The 21,406-nt window shown below is 38.3% G+C and overlaps 1 protein-coding gene, 1 long non-coding RNA gene and 1 pseudogene across 2 annotated transcripts in view; 1 reads left to right on the top strand and 2 right to left on the bottom strand.

The window, feature by feature from the left end:
- The window catches only part of LOC138155371 (uncharacterized), a 100,775-nt gene that overhangs the window by 44,424 nt on the left and 34,945 nt on the right, over positions 1-21,406 (bottom strand). Inside the window, exon 2 of the long non-coding RNA XR_011166813.1 lies at positions 2,331-2,520. This is a non-coding gene — a long non-coding RNA (uncharacterized lncRNA). The remainder of the gene's footprint in view (positions 1-2,330; positions 2,521-21,406) is intronic.
- On the bottom strand, positions 11,789-12,441 carry LOC138155043 (large ribosomal subunit protein eL6-like). The gene has a single exon (XM_069080071.1). It carries the CDS (start codon positions 12,311-12,313, stop codon positions 11,813-11,815), a length of 501 nt encoding a protein of 166 aa, XP_068936172.1. The 5' UTR covers positions 12,314-12,441; the 3' UTR covers positions 11,789-11,812.
- LOC138155032 (PRELI domain containing protein 3B-like) lies at positions 19,824-20,625 on the top strand (annotated as a pseudogene).

Genomic DNA, 21,406 nt, shown 5'->3' on the forward strand with positions numbered 1-21,406 from the left:
TAGTTTGAGTGGCATGGCACTGAATAAGTAAATTAACTTAGACAAAACAGTGATTTTTATTACATTGACTTGGCCTATCTATGAGCAATGACTATTTCTCCAATTTTTTACATTCATATTTATTTGTGTGAAGAATGTTTTACAATTGTGTTTATATAGTCCCTGGGTTTTTCTTGGCAGGTACATACCCAAGTATTTTATATTGTCTGTAGTTATTTTAAATAGAAATACTCTTTCTATCTCTTCTTGCTGGGTTTTACTGGTAGTATATAGAAATGCTGATGATTTATGTCAGTTTATTTTATATCCTGCAACTTTGTTAAAGTTGTTAATTGTTTCAGCTTGATTCTCTAGGGTTCTCTAAGTATGCCATCATATCATCTGCAAAGAGTAACAGTTTTGTTTCCTCATTGCGTATTTTTATTCCTTCAATTTCTTTTTTTTTGACTTATTGTTATAGCTAGCATTTCTTTTTTTTTAAAGCAATTGGGATTAAGTAACTTGCTCAAGGTTACATGGACAGTTATTTCTGGGTGTGGTGCTAAGTATCAGAGCCTAGATTCAATCCCAGGTCATCCCGACTCTGGGGCCAGTGCTCTTACTCGCTGTGCTACCTGGCCACCCCATAGCTAGCATTTCTAATACAATATTTAAAAATAGTGGTGATAATGGACATCCTTGCTTCACTTCTGACTTTACTGGGAGGGCTTCAATTTTCTCCTCATTATAGATAATACTTGCTCTTGGTTTTAGATACATTCTAGTCACCATTTTAAGAAATGCTATCTTGATCCTATGTTTTCTGTATTTTTTTAAATAGCAATGACTTGTATTTTGTCAAAAGGTTTTTCTCTATTTGTTAGTAAAATCATATTATTTTTGTTGTATTTGTTATTGATATGATCAGTTAAGTTGATAGCTTTCCTAATATTGAACCAACCCTGAAATCCTGGCATAAACCCTTCCTGGTTATAGTGCATGATCTTTGTGATTTATTGTTGTAATCTTTTTGTATTGTTTTATTTATAATTTTTGCATTGATTCTCATTAAGGAAAGTATTGCATAGTTTCTTTTTTTCCCTTGCTCTCCCTGATATAGGCATCACATATTTGTATCATAAAAGGAATTTGGTAGGACTTTTTCTCTGTGAGAAATGAGAAATAATGGCACAGGTGTGCCCATATCAAAGAAGACTACTGTATTCTATGAGCAAAACAGAATTGTAGAAGAACAAAGGAAAAATGAGCTATGCAAAACCAGAGCCACTTCTACTCTAAATATTCTAATGTACCACTCGTGTCCAAGATGGTAGTGTCTTCTGAACTCATATTGCACTTATCAACCACAGCCAATCACATTGTTCTCTGACTCCAACATTGTAATTTCATTGATCTTCTTTGAGATTGAAGGATGAACAATAAACAATTGTCTTTCTGTAATTTTCATATCCTCTAATTTCTTTACCTATTTTATCTCTACCCCTCTTATTTGATTTTAAAAATTAACTTTTCAGCTCTTCCAGGAATTTCCTTTGGACTTGTCTCTAATTCACTTTTTTTTCCCTTTGAGGCTTTCCTTGCAGCTGTTTTGGTTTCATTATCTTCTTCTGAGTAGGTGTCTATGTCTCCCCTGTCATCATAGTAGATTTTTATGGTCAGGTTCTTTTTTGTTGTTGTTTGTCCGTTTTCCAAGACTATTTCTAGACTTTGAATTTATGTTAAAGATAGGCTTTGTTTCTGGTCTATGTGTGTGTTGGGGGAGGGATAGGGGGCAGGGGGATTGTCTTAAGCTTCAGAATTTTTCTATACTGCTATATTCTGAGCTAAATCTGGGGGTTTGGAGGGTTTTGATCCTTCCAAGATGATGTGATCTGAACAGAGGTGTGGTCACTGCTTTTCTGGTTTGTGCTCTGATCCTTAAACAGGATGGTGCCCTGATCTCTTGGGATTGCAATTGATACTGCTCCTCAGGGTCCCTGTTCCCTTGGAATCAAAACTAATATTGCTCCTTTCAGTCCCTGACCCCATGTAACTAAAATACTCCTCTTTGCCCTTGAACTTTGACCTAAGAGTGAGTATAGGCAATGGCGTTGCTAAATAGTGTCTAGTCCTACATCCTTTGCTATCACAGCAGTCCCCTGTAATCTATTTCTGACCAGTTCCCAGGTCCCCTTACTATCTCTGGCTTTAGAGCTAAGCTGCTCTTGCTTCTGTTGCCACCACATAGTAACCCCCAATTGGTATTACAACCATGTGGGCTCTGGACCGACCTCCACCCTTGTTTCTACTTCTAACCTCCCAGCTTGCCTTGGACTGGAAGAATATCTTACCTTGACATTTTGTTGACTCTGCCACTCCAGAATTTGATTTGAAGTGTTATTTTAAATTTGTTTTGAGGGGAAGGTTGTGGGGGAGGTGTTGGTTGAGTGCTTCCTCTGCTCCTCCATCTTGGTTCTACTCCCAGAAGTCCCCATAAACATTTATGAAGTGCCTCTGATGTGTCAGGCACTGTGCTAAGCACTGTGGATACAAGCAAAGGCAGGAGACACAGGTTAAAAATGAATGTTTGTCTATAATCTGTAGCTTTATATCTAATTCTTTAATCTGATCCAATTCTTGGACAGATATTGCAGATGAACAATTAGGCTGGCCCAAAACTGAATGAGGCCAAAGAAGAATGGTGGTGAATTCATTTTGGAAAATATGTCCTCATCTTAGGGAGCTTAAAGTCTAATGAGGGTGGGGTGGGGACATAAGACATGGCTCCTCCAACTGACTACAATCTAGTTGAGAAGATAAGAATAACACAAAGACAGCAATTTGGAATTAACGATTGATCCATGTGGCACAGCTGATGATGTCAAGGTTTCAAGATCTCTCTCTCTCTGTATACGTATGTATGTATGCATGTACACATACATACACATATACACACATATGTATATGTATGTGTGTATACTCTTCACATTCCAATGTGTGACCTTGAACTAAGACCATCATTGTGTTTTGTATTTTTATTTTCATCTGACAGTCCACTTAACATGTTGTAAATTATTTCTTCTATGTTTTCATGTTTTTTTAAGTTTAGTAGCTAAGCGAAAGATGTAGGAAAAAAAGGAAGAAATAGAAAGCTTCCCTCCCCTCTCAAAACTCTTGATTATTTTTTATTAAAAATATGTGCCACTGTTTGTAGTTTATGTACTCTGTAGGTTTGTAGCAGCAAGCACCCCAGCATTCCCAGGGTGGCTGCCAACACAGGTTCTTGGATCTGCTTTGATAAAGGAAAGCAACTCAAAATGGGTTAACAAGCTTACTTTAATCAGTCAGACACATATCGTTTACCTTGTTCAGGGGAAAAAGGTCAGCACCCCGAACTTCAAAGCACACAGGCAGAATTATCAAGACAGAAACAGATCAAGTAGACAGACCTCCAAACTGTCCAACCATTACATCCATACCCAGTCAACATCTGGGTTTCCACATCTGGTTTTTTTAAAGCCGGGGGACTCTCAACAACGGCTTCCCAGAATTCAGATCAAATCACAGAACACTTCTCAAAGTGAGTCCCAAAACAAGGCTACACATCAGGGCTTATATAGCCTTCTCCTGGCTCAGAGAATGTAACAACCTCTTGGACCCACTGGCCAATCAAAAAGTATCTACTGAAAAACAAGCCTCCCCCACCCCAGGCTTCAGGTGCACATCAGCCTAGGGGCAGGGAAGATCTTTAAAATTTACATTCGCATTACAAGGTTGTAAAGCACTTTATCACAGAGGTAGCATATATCATTATGTTGCTAAGGTACACAGGCATCTGAAATGTGTCATCTTGTGCTGCATTGTTTTTTACATTTGGCTGATGTCCCCAAAACTCTTCTTAAAGTGGCGATCTGTTCCCCTGTTTCACTTTGCAAATCTGGTCACCCAACTGCAGAGCACTGGTCTGCTAACAGCAGACATGTCTCATGGGTGAGCATGTGTTAAAGCACCTCCGATGTACTTATCAGCTCAGAGCTGATGATTGTTTCTTCTCAGGGCCGTAGGCACTGAAACATGGATATGCATTTCCTGCTGCACATGCTTCTTGCTCTAACCGCCATCTGAAGAATTTAATGAGTGCCCTACATTTTGCAAGATTTTCCAAGATGTTGCCAGTAAAGCATGTATGAAACAGTCATTGAAAGTAGGACTCAAAGTAATGCAATTTATGGCTTAAAGCAGTTTAAAAAAACCTTTTAATATAAAAGTAATGATCATGAAAATGCTAACTAATTGAAAACAGACAAAAAGGGGAAAAAAAAAAACCTTACATTTACTTCCCCTCCTCTTTTTGAGGGTGAAGGGGTCCAGATCTCTGTTTTCATCCGCAAAGGCAACTTTCAATATAGTAGTTCCCTTCATCAATGTATATTGTCAACTCTATTGTAATTTTTGGTCTTAGGGAGTAACCTGAGGCACTGAGAAGTTAAGAAGTTGTTCTTGGTCACACAATTTGGTATACATAAGAGCCAAGATTTGAATACAGGTCAGCCACCTCTCTTATACTTAACATTTAATAATGTAGAACAAAAAAAATCCCAACAAAATATAATCCTGTCTAAATTAATCTAATTTTACCTTTCAATATACTTATTGCCAAAGATTATCCATCTTTTCAACACCAATATTCCTCTGGTGACATATAGATTGTATGTCATGGCATGTTAGCCTCTGAAGTACTGAAGTTGAGAATCACCCAAAAGGTAACAGAGAAACACATGGTAGATATAAGTGGGCTTCAATGCATTAGAAATAGTTAATGACAGAGAGCAAACTTGTAAAGTGTGTTGTCAGAGAAATGCATGACCAGATAAAAAAGGTGTAGTGAGAGCAAGGTACAGCTTATGGAGAGTTCATGGCCTTCATTCATAACCATTCAGTGTTAAGAGAATGAAAGGAAGATTCCTAAACTCTTTATGGACTCCCTGTGACTTATGGACAGGCATCGACAAAAATGACAAAGGATGGGCAAGGAGGAATGGACTTTGATGTGCATTGTTGAAAGGGATACTCACATCAATGAGGGCCAAAGGTTCACTAGGATTTTGTAATTGTAATCGATATTGTGTTTCTGTGAAATCTATTTTCATTACTTGGAATCATAGGATTCAAGATGGAAAAGACTTCAGTAATAATTTATTTCAACTCTCTCTTTTCATATATGAGGTAACTGAGACCTAGAGAGGTTAAATGATTTACCTAAAGTCATGTAATGAAATAGCAGGCCTTAGGATTGTATTGATGTCCCCTAACTCCAAATTCAAAGTTATTTTTCCTACTCCCTGGGTTTCTTTCAATAGCTCCTCTTTATTTTTTCTTTTGGGAATTGTTTCTCTGGTTTTTTTTGCCTTTTGGAGGGCAATTGGGGTTAAGTAACTTGCCCAAGATTACATGGCTAGTTTTTTTTGTGTGGGTGTTAAGTGTCTGAGGCCAGAACTGAACTCGGGTCCTCCTGACTCCGGGGCAGTGCTTTACTCATTGCACCACCTAACAGCCCTGGGAATTGTTTCTCTTAATGTCTTCAGAATCTCCTTCTTAGGAATTCCCATGTCTCTTGGTCTGACTTTCCTTAGAGAATTTTAGGCTGTGGAAACTTACTTCACCCCACTCTGAACCCTTTGACTACTTCTTAGGAACCATGCCTACTGGGATATACTGAGCTTTCTTCTCCCATGGCTGTCTAACCTTATTGCTCTTTGGCAGTGTTGCCAGACAAATGTATAAGTATTCTCCATATTTCCTTATATTCTTAATTTTATCACTAAGATACAGTAATATTCCATTGCACTAATTTATCATCACTTTTTCAGCTGTTCTCCACTTAATGGAGATATGTTGTTTTTAGGCTTTGGCAACTACAAGTAATATAGTTATGAATACTTTCCTACAGACAAATTCTATTTCTCCTTTTATATTTTTACAATAAAATGTCAGTAATGTAAAACTATGATCATCTTTGTTATTCTCATCATATAATGCCATAATGCTTTCCAAATATTTGCATTAGTCTACATTTACCATAACAAATGTATTAGATTGCTTGTTTAGTCACATCCATATCCAACAGTGAGTTTTTCTTTTTCTTTCTTCTTTTTTTTTTTTTTGCTTTATGGAGGGCAATTGGGATTGAGTGACTTGCCCAGAGTCTCATGGCTAGTTTTTGTGTTAAGTGTCTGAGTTTGGATTTGAACTCAGGTCCTCCTGACTCCAGGGCTGGTGCTCTATTCACTGTGCTATCTAGCCGCCCCTTCTTTGTTCTTTTTTTTACCATCCTAGTGGGTATAAGGTAACCCATTTGCCTGATTTATAAAAATGTGCAACTTTTTGATAGTTGAGACAAATAAAGTTTTCTTTTTGATGCTTTCAAAGATTAAAAATGTAGATTGCTGATTTAGTATTTATCATTGGCAGCAAGTGCTTAAAAGCCCATAATGTTCCTATGTGGAAGGGGATACCTGAGTCCTTGGGCCCAGATTATATTCTTCCTGGGCCTGAGCATTGCAACATCACTGTGAACCAGGTGTAGTTCCTTATCTTATTCCTGGGTAGTAGTGGGGCTGGACTTGTGTACTTGTCAAATGCCCATGTATATCTGAGGTTAAGGAGAACACCTGAAATCTCTCACTGTTGGAACTTTTGTTTCTAGAAGGAAGAAACATTTAATGCATCCTATTTCCATCCTGTAGGTAAAAATGTCTTTGGGGGAAAGTTGGCTAAGACATATACAGAGGGCAAAGAAGTTATTTTGCTGTTAAGCCTTCAGCAATTATGACAACACTCTGGAAGAAAGCCCTTTTAAATACTTTTACCATCCCATTCACTGTCTTTTGTGAATAGCACTGATAAGGAAGAAGTACCTGAAGATAGATCCTCCTAGATGTCATTCAAGGTTAGGTTGAAACTGGATATTACAGCTATTTGAGAGTAAAACATGAACAAAAAATAATTCTTCAAAAAAGAACTTAAAAGTGATGAGAATTTGCCATATATGTGATAGCACTCTTCAACTGAACTTTGATGACTTGAGCTGAGTTATGAAGGAGCCTAGGAATTCCATGAGATGGACAAGAGAAGACAGTACATTCTAGGCCCGAGGGACAGTTAGGACAAAGGAATAGTCTAGTAGTATTTATTTAGTGCCTTCTTTGTGGCAGGCACTTGGCTAAGTGAACTATGTGCCAGATTCTGTTCTAAGGAACAGACAGGTAAAAGGATGTTGTGTGCAAGGAACATCAATAACTGTTGGCTTACGACCTCTCCAATACAGATTAATTACTCATCTCTAACTTATAATTATAGGGGGTTGTCTATGATACTAGGAGGTTAAATGACACAATTACCATCATGTGACTAGCACTCATGAGAGTCAGATCCTAAACCTAAGTTGCATGAGTTTTAAAATTAGCCCCCTATTCATGAATTTTTTGCTACTGTTAAGTCATTTTCAGTTGTGTCTGACTCTTCATGACTTCATTTGGAGTTTTCTTGACAAAGATGCTGAAGTGGCTTGCCATTTTCTTTTTTTTTCTTTTTTCTTTCTTTATTTCCCCCCCAAATATATTTATTTATATTTAGTTTAATATTCACTTTTATAAGAATTTAAATTTTAAATTTTCTACCCCTCCTTTTCCTCCCTCACAAGATAGCATGCAATCTGATATAGGTGATACATGTACAATTATGTTAAATATATTTCCACATTAGTAATGCTGTAAAGAAGAATTATAACCAAATGGAAAAACCACAAGAAAAAAAAAGAAAATGATATGCTTCGGATCTGCATTCAGACTCCATAGTCCTTTCTCTGGATATGGATAGCATTTTCAATCATGAGTCTTTTGGAATTGTCTGGTATCATTGCATTGCTAAGAAGAGCAAAGTCTATCAAAAACTCGTCATCAAACAATGTTGCTGTTACCGTGTACAATGTTTTTCTGTTTCTGCACACTTCACTCAGCATCAGTTCATGAAAGTCTTTCCAGGTTTTTCTGAAGTCCACCTGCTCATCATTTCTTATGGAACAATAATATTCTATTACATTCATATACCACAATTGATGGGCATTCTCGCAATCCCCAATTCTTGGCTACCACAAAAATATCTGCTATAAATATTTTTGCACATGTGGGTCCTTTTCCCATTTTCATGATCTCTTTGGGATACAGATCTAGAAGTGGTATTTCTGGATCAAAGGGTATGCACAGTTTCCTAGCCCTTTGGGCAAAGTTCACAATTGTTCTCCAGAATGGTTGTATCAATTCAAAACTGCACCAACAAGGCATTAGTGTTCCAGTTTTTCCACATCTTCTCCAACACAAAGGCCATTTTCAAAAGACTGTATCATCAGCTCCAATGTATTCAATCTTTTTGTTTGAAAGTGTCAGCCTCAATCCTCCATCCTCCATCATTCATTTCAGGGACCATACATCCAACTCAATTCAACAAGCTACTTTGAATTCCCTGGAATGACGATGAATGTTTTAAGACCTGTGTATCAAAGCCATTGTTGAGACTCAGTGCAGGACATGACTAATATAGAAAAGTTTTGCATGACCTCATCTTTATAATCTATATTAAATTGCTTGCCTTCTCAAGGAGGTGGGAGGGATAAGAGAGAAAGAATTTGGAACTCAAAATTTTAAAAAATGAATGTTAAAAAATTTTTATATATATAATAGGGAAATACTTAATGAAATAAATAAATATATTTAAATGAAAAAAGACTCAGAGTTCATTGCAGTGGGAGAGGCAATTAGGATCCATGCAAACTGCTGGATCTTCCCCAGTCACCAGAAAGTATTCTGGAACTAGTAGTGTGCACCAGTGTGTCCAAAGTTCTGCCAACCTGTGACCAGCCCCCATAATAGGTACAAGTAAAGGGAGAGAAATCCCTTTCATACCCACCCCACCCCCAGTCCTCTTCACTCTAAGTCTGAAGGAGAGAGCTTGAAGGTAGCCTGGAAGATTAGTCAAGTTAAGGCAACAATTAAAGATTGGTCTCTGAAATATATACTCTCCAATCTGGAATTATGCCCAAAGAGATATCAAACTGCCCATACCCTTTTAAAACAGCAATACCACTACTAGATCTATTTCTGAAAATAATTGGGGAAAAAGGAAAAAAAAAACCCTATATCTTCTAGAATATTTTTTAGGAATCTATTATGTCATTTTGTTAGAACTTGCAGGTATGAACAATGACAAAAAAGAGATTGACAGTCCTAGGTACATCCAGCTTAGCTTGCTTCTTTATAGGTCAAGAAGACAGTTGCTTCTCAGTTAGGTGAAGTTTCTTGTGTCCCTTCACCTTAGACTGGAGACTCCCCTGATCTATTCTCTAATATTCTTCCCCCACATATAGTCTTGTTTTGTTGAACAAGTCACACAAGAAGTCCTTTGGGTACAATGACAAAGCAAGATGAAGGATTGTATGAGAATGTCTTTCTCACAATGATATCCTTTCATAGAATAACTCAAAATGAACATTCCTCACATTATGGAAAATTTTTCATTAAAAATAGACACTCAGATATCTAGAAATCTGAAGTTCTTGGATCTGGTATTTTGTGTGTCAGTTAGAACGCCCAGGATGTCAGCCAGATTGCCAATAGTGTCAGTTAGGTGTCCATAGGGATCAGCCAGATATCCCTAGGTGAGTAAGCAGCTGTCCCTGGGTGTCAGTGAGGTGTCTCTGGAGGTCAGTCAGATCTCTCAGGGGGTCAGCCTGATTTCCCAGGGGGTCAGTCTGATTTCCCAGGGGGTCAGTCTGAATTCCCAGGGGGTTAGTCTGATTTTGCAGGGGGTTAGTCTGATTTCCCAGGGGGTTAGTCTGATTTTGCAGGGGGTTAGTCTGATTTCGCAGGGGGTCAGCCTGATTTCCCAGGGGGTTAGTCTGATTTTGCAGGGGGTTAGTCTGATTTCACAGGGGGCTAGTCTGATTTCGCAGGGGGTCAGCCTGATACCTCTTCAGGGCAGGAAGATGTTCCTGAGGGGTATAAGTTCCCTGGGGGACAGTTAGATGTCCATCAGGAAGAGGCAATGTAGATCCAAGCCCAACAGTTCTCTTTGATACATCTAGGCAATGCAGTTCTTGTTGGTTAAAAGAAAAGAATGATTCATATGAATGTTTTTTCTTCACCCCTGGTGGTGGCAGTGTCTGGTCTTGAAGCTCCTGTGATTGCTGTCCAGGTGAGGTCAACTGTTGTCCCTGAAAGGTGGGGTCCTGGGGCACTAAGGACTGCAGGGATGATAGGCGATGGAGGTGAGGCTGATGGGAATAGTTCTGCTTGAAGTGGGGTTGCTGGGGGTAGTTTTGTTGGGGGTGTCAATGCTGCAACTGATGTGGGAGCTCCTTTGCATACCCAGAAGCTGATGGGTGATTTGATTATATCTGTTCCATTGTCCAGCCTTGCTCCTGAATATGTGGTGGTGGCTCCACTCCTCCATAAAAGGAGCTCTGTGTGTTATATTTCTCTGACTCTTGGATCCCCTGCAGGGCCCCTGAAGATGCCCAGTGGCCTGGAGAGCACACAAGGCTGAATCTCAGTTGATGGTCCCATGGTTTGGGAGGAACCAAACTGATGACCTTGGAAAATGCCATGTCCACATAAACCAGCAGTTTCAGTGACTGAAGCTGCAGTCCTCTCAAAGCAGCAGCCACTCCTTGGGCCAGCTTCCTGACTAGGCTTGCCTGACCAGGAAGGACACCTGGATGCACTGAGTGCTGTATGTTCTTGCTCAGAAATGTGCTCTTCCAGAATTGGACTTGGGGATACATCTTCCAGGCACATCTGTCGTAAGCTGGTGGAAGCCTCAGATGTCCGCTTTTTTTTTGTTGTTGTTGTATATACTGTCTGGCTCTTCTATTTTGGAACCATACATGTATTCAAGACTCAGGAATGCCAGTCATCCTAGAAAGTTCCTCTGTTTCTTCGATTCCAGGATAGAGGTTCTTTTTAAAAGACTTAAGAATAGTTATTTGTTCTTTAGTGTACACCGTTTGTTTTCTTCTCATTGTTTACTTAGAATTGCAATTAAAGGAATCCTGCTTCTTCTCCTCTGGTGGTGGGTTGTTGGCCATCTTTCTTGGAGAGTCAAGAGATCAGATCCAAATGGTAAGAAGTAATTGCGATTTCCTTTTCTGGCTCATTTTACAGATGAGGAAATTGAGGCAAAGGGGATTAAGTGTTTGCACAGGATCACACAGCTAGTAAATGTCTAAAGTCAGGTTTGAACTCAAGAAGTGTAATCTTCCTGACTTTGGTGTGTTTTATCTATTGCACCTGGTGTTTTATCTGCTGCCCCATCTATCCATGATATCATGCTGCCAATTAAAATGTCACCAGTATTATTATCTCTATTTTGCATATGAGAAAGTTGATGTTCAGAAACAATAAATGACTTCAGGGTCACAGTAAGTAGCTGAGCCAAGATTTAAACTCAGAGGGTCTCCTTTCTCCAAACCTAAGTCTCTTTCCACTAGATCTCATTGTCTCTAGTCTCTTATGTATATTAAGTTACTTTTCCATTTCCTCACTTTCTTTTTTTTTAGCTATTGCAAATATTTTAATAAGTGTTCTCTACAAGGCATTTAAAACACCAGGTTGTGAGGATAAACTGCACTGGAGAGAGAGAAGACCGAACACAGGTAGCCAGGGAGCTGAGGAATTTTCTTGGTTTGGAGCAGGATCTGAGAGTCTACTGCTTTCTGATGAGTCTTGCGCTGCTCTGTAATCTCATATTTCTCTTTTTCTGTGTCAAAAATCTCTCCTTCTTAGTGTCTAGGTTTACGGAGCCTCTTCTTCTTGAAGTAAGCATCAATAAGATGATTTGGAATTTTCACACCTGAAAGGTTAACCCAGGTAGAAGTGGCAATAACAAATTTCTGATGGGTCATTCTCAGAGGAACACAGTTGATGGTCAGAGGTCCAGTCACCAGTAGCAAGCCACTAGCCAGTTGCTTCAGGAAAACCACTGGCTTGCCCCTGTGGCAGCCAGTGAGCATGATCAGAATGGTACCTGGCTTGATGCTAGCTCGGAGTCTCCTCACATGCTGGCTAAAGGGCTTTTTTCCATGACTTAGCAGCTTTCTAGGCACATCCTCAGTAGGGTAATACCTAGGCATTTTGCGAATCTTTACCACTCGAGTTCCTCCATTCTTATCCCCACCAACAGGCTTTGAGATAGTAGCAGGCACTTTTTCTTTCTTCTTCCTTTCAATCCGAGTTTTTGGGGCAGTGTATTTCTGCTTGTACGTGGCTCTCTGGGAACACATTGCAGACCTGGAGTATCTACCAATCCCTCAGGCCAGGACTGGGTTCTGACTGCAATGCTGTCAAGGCTTATTGACTTTTTCAGCTACATCTTCCTTTTTGTTCTCTTTTTTTTTTCCTTTTTGACCTTCTTTTCTTTGGGTGGCTTTTTGTCCACCATCTTGAGAGACAGGAAAGAGCCCATTTCCTCAGTTTCATCACCAAATCTTACTCCTTGTAGGAAGGGGGTACTGGAACAATATATCTTTACTACATTTGCTGTCTACTGTTCTTAGTCTGCCTGCCTTTTTCTATTTAGCCACGACTGACCTAATACATTGGGGCTATAAATAGCAATATTCAAAGTCTGATTTAAGTGGTGCTAAAAAGACCCATTTCTCTACCAGTTTGTTGATGATTGATGAAATATCATTTGTGATTTACTTCTTTATGTTAATAAGATTTTACATTTCTATTGACCTTTGGACTTTATAGAAGCTTTCACATATTATAATCTGCAAGGCCATTTTTCACCAGGGAAGAAAGCCACAGAATATCACAAGTGGGGTACATGGGGCAGAGAGGGAGATGTGAAGACAGCAAAAATGTCACCAATCTTACGATTTTGTTGACCCTGCTTTTACTCTCTTACTTCCTTAATTTTGTTAACACCTCTTTCTCTCTTGACTCTTTACTCTCTCAACAAAGACTTTCTTGGCCCAGTGCTCCATGCCCTTTTATACCTCTCCTTTTGACCTCAGCTCTTGATCCCTTTTCATTTGGCAACTTATCTACTTCTATCCCCATATGGAAATGCCCATGTATTCTGGACAGTAGACACTGCGTGAAAAGAAAGATTACTAGAGGGACAGATGTAAATAAAGACTCTCCATGGGATAAGATTTAAATCTCAAATGATGGTTACCAGTGCTCAGGAGTGCTCAGAGTGCTTACATATGCCACTAATATTGATTTTCCCCATAGAATGACAATAAATGGTACCCAGAATGACTGTTAGGATGAGAAATGCCCATCAAGGAATTTTTGTTGCAAGGAATTTTAGTTGAGTTCCATTCTGCTTAAGATTCCCCAAACCAGTAATCCATGTATATACCTAGTAAATTATATTAATTAACTGAAACAGAAAGCAAAATTTTATAACGCACAGCAATTCTAAAATAAGATTGTATAAAATTGTACTCCATATGTTTAAAATTTCATAGAGAACATGATTCCTCTGAACAGAGGTGGAATTGTAGTCTTGCTCTGCCATAAGACTGGCCGTATGCCAGTCTTGATTGAAAGGCTGGTTCACTCCAGCAAAGTAAGCAAGCTGCCAGCACTGGAGGCCCCATTGCAGAAACCAGTGACCAGGACTCTAGACCCTAGCACAAGAAGTTTGGGACCGTGCCCCCTGTCTCTCAGGCTGGAGGTGTTTAGTCTTTAGAGGAAACAAACCTCATCCTTGTATTTTTCTCCTGATCTTCTCAAATTGTCCAAGAAAGACCCCTGTTGCACCCCTATTCTTATTTATCTCCACCCACATGTTGTTCATCCTAAGGTGCTATTTTAAGTCTTTTGTGGGGAAATATCTTGAGAGATTAGAATTTTCTGACCTACTCTGCAATCTTCCCAGAATCCTTTCCCTGCATAGGCACTTCTATGAGGACACTAGACTGACTTAGAATATCTGACCTTAACCTGGTAGCACTAGATCGAATTTCTTCTGCCACATTTACTTAATTCTCTGTCAGTTGAGTGATGAATTCTACACTCTATACAAGTTTCATTGCTCTCCTTTGTTATGGTTTTTGGGACATCACTCCAAGAAAATGTGTTAAGTGTACTGCTTTAAAAGTACACTTCAATGACTTCTAGAGATATTGCTTCAGCTGTTGGTCTGGCAAAGTCAAACATTTCTTTTTTTTTTTTTTTAAAGCAATTGGGGTTAAGTAACTTGCTCAGGGTTACACAGCCAGTTTTGTGTGTATGTGTGTGTGTGTGTGTGTGTGTGTGTGTTAAGTATCTGAGGCTGGAACCAATCCCAGGTCCTCCTGACTCTGGGGACAGTGCTCTTACTCACTGCATCACCTGGCCACCCCCAAAGTCAAACATTTCAAAGACCATACAAGGCAAGTTCATAATGAAACAGGATTAGTTGCAATGAGAGCAGAGGAAAGTATAATCAAATTTAAAAAAAGAACAATTATTCAATTATTGCTGCAAACAGCCTATTTAATACTCAGTGAAAAAGCAAAAAAAAAAATCTTCAGAAGAACCTGGCAGCTAGAGGAGTCTCTTCTGAAACACACCATAGGTTTCCTGAAGTTAGAAGAACAGTAAGAGCACTGGTAAAAAAAAAAAGCTACTCAATATGGCTGGGTGAATGAATGAATTGAACAGCATTCATTAAGTTCCCACTAACACCTTAAGTGTGTTAAGCACTGGGGATTAAAATACAAAAGCAAAGATGGTTCTTACACTCAAGTAACTTATATGCATATGTGTTTATATTCATATATGTATGCACATGCATATGAATACATGCACATACAATGCACATATTTGCACAGCACAATATATATATAGACACACACATTCATATTACATGGTAGATTCTTATTCTACATATACACATCTATATATATATTATATACATATATCTTATAAGTAGCTTACATCCCACCCTTGATTATTTTGCATATGTACAAGCACATATATTTGTATATATGTGCATATATCAATATAACACTCAACACATATACATATGTTTATATGTATTAGGGTGTGCATATACATATGTATCCTCAACGATGTTTATTTTACTTCTGACTCAACTCATTCTCTCGACTTCTCTAATCCTTGCCCTTAAATATACTCTCTTTCCTCCAGTATCCCTTTAAGTGTCATTTTCATTAATTTGCAGGTAGGAACTATCAAATTGGGTTGTATTTGTATTTCCAGGCCTTAGTAAAGTTCTTGGCTCATATCAAAAACTAAATAAATGCTCTGTGTATCTAACAACATTTATTATCTCTCCTAATATATATGGAGATAGAGATAGACAGCTAGAGATATAATTTGTATACATACATGAACACATATGTAGTCAGAGACATTTTGAATGTGACCAGAGAGGATTAGATTGGCATACCCCATTGAAAAACAATGACAAAGTTGTTTTGATTGTGGTTCATGGTTCTTGAACTGGAGGGGGGAAGTAGAAAGAAAGGGATATAAACACATATAAATGGACACACTCGTGTGTGATGGCAAAGTGGATGCTGTGGTTGTAATAGCTAGAGAGTATACGATGTGGCTGAGGCTTTCCTAAAATATGGGTGCAGAAGAAGCAATCACCAATCAGGAATGCAGCAGGGAGTTAAGTTCTGGTGCTGAGAGTGTTATAACATATAAGACATGTTCTCTTCTATGTGTGATAGCTTGGTTGGTGTAAAGACAAGCAAAGTAGTACTTTGCTGCTTCTTCCAGCTATTCAAGTGCCTTTGAACCTCCTCTTTGATTTTGTCAAGTCTTTGTTGGAAACAGTATACATTGTGTTGCCCTTTATAGACCTAAGGGAGTTTGGAGACATTCCCTATCCTTAATAGGCCTAAAATCATCACATGGAACCCATGGTTGGAGGAGCTTACCTAAAGAATAGAAAAGAAAGGGTGGAACAGGAAGGAGCAGAGCAGAGAAAAGCTTGGGCATGAGCTGGGTCCAAGCAGAACTGAGAGAGAATGCTTGTGATTTTGGCATAGTGTAGCACTCTGTTGGTTTGTCAGACAAAAGCATGCTGTCTGTCATTTTTAGACAGAAGTCCTGAAAGAGGACTTTACTGCTATTACAGAAGTCCTGGGACTTTACTGCTGATTTGTGTTTGATTTCTCAGACAGAAGCTTTGTTTGTTGATTTGTGTTATTTAGTCAGACAGAAAGTGATTTGAGATGATAGTGCCAGCAATGTGTGTAAATATTGTTGTACCTCTGTGAAGTCTTGTCTTCCTAGAAATAGAAACTTCAAAGAGAAATCCCTGTAAGCTGAGGTATGAAACAGGAGTAGAGAGCTGCGTCTGTGTAAGTCTAGGCAAGACCTGGGAGAGATGCTTACCTGTGAACCCAGGCAAGAACTGGGAATAGTCAGCCCATGTAAGAGGCACCTTGGAATTTGGAAGTCAACCCTGAGTTAAGATGAAAGAGGACTTTACTTGGGTACTCTGAATTGACTGATGAGATTGTGACTTACAGTGACCTAGGGGTGGATGGTGTTTGTACTTTCTGCTACCCCTTAAGGATGATTACTACTTAAGGATGATTGGCTTAAGAATGATTGGAAGCCAGCCTCTACTTAAGAGAAAAGAAGATTTTTTTACTTGGGCACTCAATATTAACTGATGAGATTATAACTTACTGTGACCTAGGGGTGGATGGTGTTTGTACTTTCTGCTACCCTTAAGGATGATTGGCTTAAGAATGATTGGAAGCCAGCCTGAAGTCAAGAAGAAAGAAAACTTACTTAAGTACCTTATGTTGTTTGAGGAGATTGTGACTTTTGTGTTTTGTTTAAGACCATGTAGCCACCTTAGTAATAAGTTGTTATGTTATATTGTTGTGAATGTTGTATTTTAGTTTACTGAATATTTTGCTTTAGTTTATTGCTGAATAAATAGAGAGTTTACTATACTATGCAATTAGATCCTTAAAGTTATTCACAGCAGCAGTCCATGGGAGAGATGCTTGTGATTGACTTTACAGTTGGCCAGGCTGGAGAAGCAAAGGATGGAGAATGAAAATGTGTAGAAAAAAATGCTTGTTGTGGCAAAACAATACAAAGACTAAAGTATTGAAGGTTGAAGAAAGGTAATTTTTACTAATGAAACTTACTCTTTCCTTCTAGGATAAACCAAAAACTTTATCAAGGAATTCTGAGTAAATTTGTAATATTTCAGTATTTTCATAAGATGCCAAAAATGTTTGGGGAATTTTTTTTTTACTTACAGTGGATTTGAAAGTCTTGTCTGTTTTGGGGAAATGATGGATTCTGAAAAATTTAATAATTTTTAATTAATTGATTGATTTTAATTAATTAATTTAATTACACCAAGCATCAGAATTGCTCCAGAATTATAGAAATTCCCCAATGGAAATGTTATACTTTGACCAGGCCTTGCATCTTACCACATATCAAGACAGATTAAGCAATTTATTCAAGAAATGGAAATAAACATGCTTCAATGATCTGGGAACTAATCTGATTTAAAATCTGTTAAAAACTATGAGCTATATTTAAGACTAGACTGAGAAAAATGTACTATTCACGAAAGGTCTCCTTCATATCTAGTATAATAATTGTGTGGTTTCACAATGAAGAATCAGAGACTACCTGTTAAAATCTTATGAACTCAATACTAAATTATGTAAAACATTGTCATAGAAAAAGGAGAACATATTTCATAGTAAAAGTTTGTTAAATATGTAAAAAGTTGTGAGCTTATTGTATAAGTCAATCCATTGCATTATTTTACTTTTTCACAGCTAATTTTCACACCATTGCAAATTACTTACCGATTGTTAAGGTGTTAAAGAGAGCAGACTAGCTATTGAAATTCACCTACAGTCAGTTCTTAACAGAATGTTTTGTTTTCTTTTTCCAAGACCAGAAGTGCTTAGACAGTTATAAGTTGGCTTGACATGTAAAATCAGGAAGTCTGCTGCCTTCCTGGGTCAGGTATTAGGTACATAAATAGAGAAACTTTTGAGACTTGTCAAACCTGGACCAATATTCACTTCTAGCTATTTGTATGTGAAGAAATAATATTTCCAGAGTAAACCTAGAAAACATCTCTAGGGGATTATGAAGACCTGGTCAAGACATTACAACAACAGTGTTTTCAACTTTGTGACAGATTGAAGGGTTAGAAATTCAGAAGAGATGGGTGGATATAGAAAGTGAACAGTTGGTTAAAAAGATGGTGTCAACAAATGGGATTTGAATTTCTGGACCAGGATTTAAGATACAGGGATAACAGGTTTGTGACCATAAATGGATTATGGCTAGTGCAGAGTAAAAAGACTATGTTTGCCTGGAGACACACAAGTCTGATAAAAAGTGCATTAAACAGAAAATTTAGGAGAAAGGAAGGGAGAAACCTGTTCACATACATCATTATATACTTATGAATCAGCAGTTATAACAAAGGAGGAACAGCATTAATTCACTGAACTTATGTGAAGTTCAGTTCACATAAGTTCAACAAAAACTAATGTAACTTTAGATGTCTACCCATAAGTACATGGATTATGGTTAATGAGAAAAGGAGTGACATAAAAGCGATTGCTAGAATAGTTCAATTAATGATGCATTATGGGGCCAGAGCCAAGATGGCAGAGTAAAAGCAGGAAGTTGCTTGAACTCCTGCTCCAACTACCTCTAATACCTGTAAAAAATGACTCTACACAAATTTTAGAGCTACAGAATCCACAAAGTGAAAGAGACAAACAAATCTCACACTGAAGGCAGCCTGGAAGGCCAACAGAAAGGGTCCATCACACCAGGTTGGGAACCAAGCACAATTTTGCATGAGCCATGCTGACCCAGACTCACAGCCCAGACCAGCCAGAGCAGACTTCAGGAGAGTGAATTACCAGCAGCTGTGGTGGTTTCCAGACTTCTCAACCCATGAATGCCCACGAAAAAGTAAAAGATCAGTAGGGAACTCTTTTGGAACTAGGTGAAAGAAGAGTGCAGCCTGGCTCCTGCCACTGGGGTGGCAGAAGAGGCAGCAGCACAGCAGCAGCAGCTGCTGTCGGGTGGCTGCCACTGGAACTCCTGGCTCATAGACCTTAGGGAGACCAAGAGACCATTCAGAAGGTAGTTGCTCTTGCTTTGACCTGCTTGTATCTAGGTAGCAGTCTGGGTGGCAGTCCTGGGGTGAGGAATGCTAATGTGCCAGAGCTTGTGGTGGCTATAGAGAGGGTGTCCTCCTCCTAGCTCTGACAACAGCTCTGACAATATATGTACAAACCCCCAGAAATTTGGGACACAGCTCTCTCACTCTGGAAGCAAAGTTCTACCATAGCAAAGAGTTCAAAACTCAAGTAATTGGCTGTCAAGATGAGCAAACAAAGGAAGTGCAATCAGACCATAGAATCTTTATTGGGAACAAAGAGGATCAAAACATGGAACTAGGAGAAGACAAAAAAATCAAAACACCCACATCAAAAGTCTCCAAGAACAATATGAATTGGTCGCAGGCCATGGAGGAGCTCAAGAAGGATTTTGAAAATCAAGTAAGAGAAGTGGAGGGGAAATTGGGAAGACAAATGAAAATGATGCAAGAAAATCATGAAAAGCAAGTCAACAGCCTGCTAAAGGAGACTCCTAAAATACTGAAGAAAACAACACCTTGAAAAATAAACTAATTCAAATGGCAAAAGAAGGCCAAAAAGCCAATGAGGAGAAGAATGCTTTAAAAAGCTAAATTGGAGTGTCCCTTAGCACCTCCCAGACATCATGCTAATCACTGGCACCATGAAGATTTGGACATCAGAGCACATTTTTGACCACCCATGGGAAACCGTTACAACAGCTGCTATGCAGAAATATCCAAATCCTATGAATCCCAGTGTGGTTGGAGTTGATGTGTTAGACAGACATATAGATCCTACTGGGAAATTGCATAGCCATAGACTTCTCAGCACAGAGTGGGGAATGCCTTCTATTGTAAAACCGCTTATTGGTGCAGCAAGAACCAAAACATATGTTCAAAAACATTCTATAGTTCATCCCAAAGAGAAAACAATGGAGCTTAAATCCACTAATATTTCATTTACAAATATGGTTTTCAGTAGATTAGAAGACCTATATATAAACCACATCCCCAAGAACCAGGAAAGACCATTTTGACTCAAGAAGCCATAATCACTGTCAAAGGAGTGAAACTTAGCAGTTTTATAGAAGGACTGATGGAAAGTATAATATCATCTAATGCTAATAAAGGTCATGAAGCAATGGAGTGGGTAATTAACAAATTAAATGTTGAGATTGAAGACTTGACTGCTTCAGCAAGAGGAATCATGAGGACACCTATGGCCATAGCAGCATTTGTAGAGAAATGATAATGGCTGTTTATATGAAACATTAATAGGTTCACCATGGTCTCTCTAGGCTGTTAACATATTTATTCATATTTGGTATTTAAGAGGCATATCTGTATATTAGATAGGTATTCAGTTAGGTTGGAGAAAGACTGCAACTTTTGATGAAAAAAGAGAAGGTCCAGGGCTTCCTAGCATATGGGATCAACTGGAATTAACATTACCTGAAAATACCATGCAATGTCAAGTTTCCAATATTTGAAGATTTAAAGATATTTCAAATGGATACCTTGACCAGAAACTGGCATGATGAATCTCCATAAGGTTGAATGTTATAGCATTTAATTCATAAGACTCTACTTGGTTTTGGGCCAATTCCAAAATGAAGCATAGCTGCCTTTTCTAGCATGATTGCCCAAGCAGTTTTCATGTTGTAATAACTTTCTTTGGAAAGAAGGAAAGTATATTACTCGAAATCCAAATGCAAGCCTTTTATTTGCACAAAAGTAGCTGGCTTTGAAAATCTATGGCATTCTGAATTGGCACTAAAGTGAATTTTTGTAGTGAACACTATCATTAAAGTAATATAACTCCCAGTGTAAACCTGATTGCATTATATTACAGAGTATTGTATTGATTTGCCAAACTTTTGTGATATAATACAAACTATCTATCTTGATTTTGCATTTGTAGGAGTATATATGATTTAGGATGCTGAATGGTGGGCCTGTGATGTTCACTTTGAAATTTGAAGAGGAACCAACATAAAAAGTAAAGTTATTACCTGAATTTAAAAGCATCGTAAAATTGAAACTAACAACTATTTGCATCTTTTAAACATTTCATGTAAGGCTTAATTAGCTTAGGCAAAAAATGCCATGTGACTGAGTCATGCATCAATAATTGTATAGCATGATATGTCAAATTATTTAATTGTAAAATAGTTAATTGAATATTTTTATTGCAGTAATTGACCACAGTCTTTTTTTTTACAATGCATATCCATGGATCATTTGA

The sequence above is a fragment of the Petaurus breviceps genome, unplaced genomic scaffold, assembly GCF_028583685.1.
Source record: "Petaurus breviceps papuanus isolate PSGF00001 unplaced genomic scaffold, PetGlider_PUasm1.0 91133, whole genome shotgun sequence".
In the NCBI taxonomy this organism is placed as follows: Eukaryota; Metazoa; Chordata; class Mammalia; order Diprotodontia; family Petauridae; genus Petaurus; species Petaurus breviceps.

Bases quoted from the DNA above. Each gene is read 5' to 3' on its own strand.
- LOC138155043 (XM_069080071.1), bottom strand. From the start codon at position 12,313: ATGTGTTCCCAGAGAGCCACGTACAAGCAGAAATACACTGCCCCAAAA.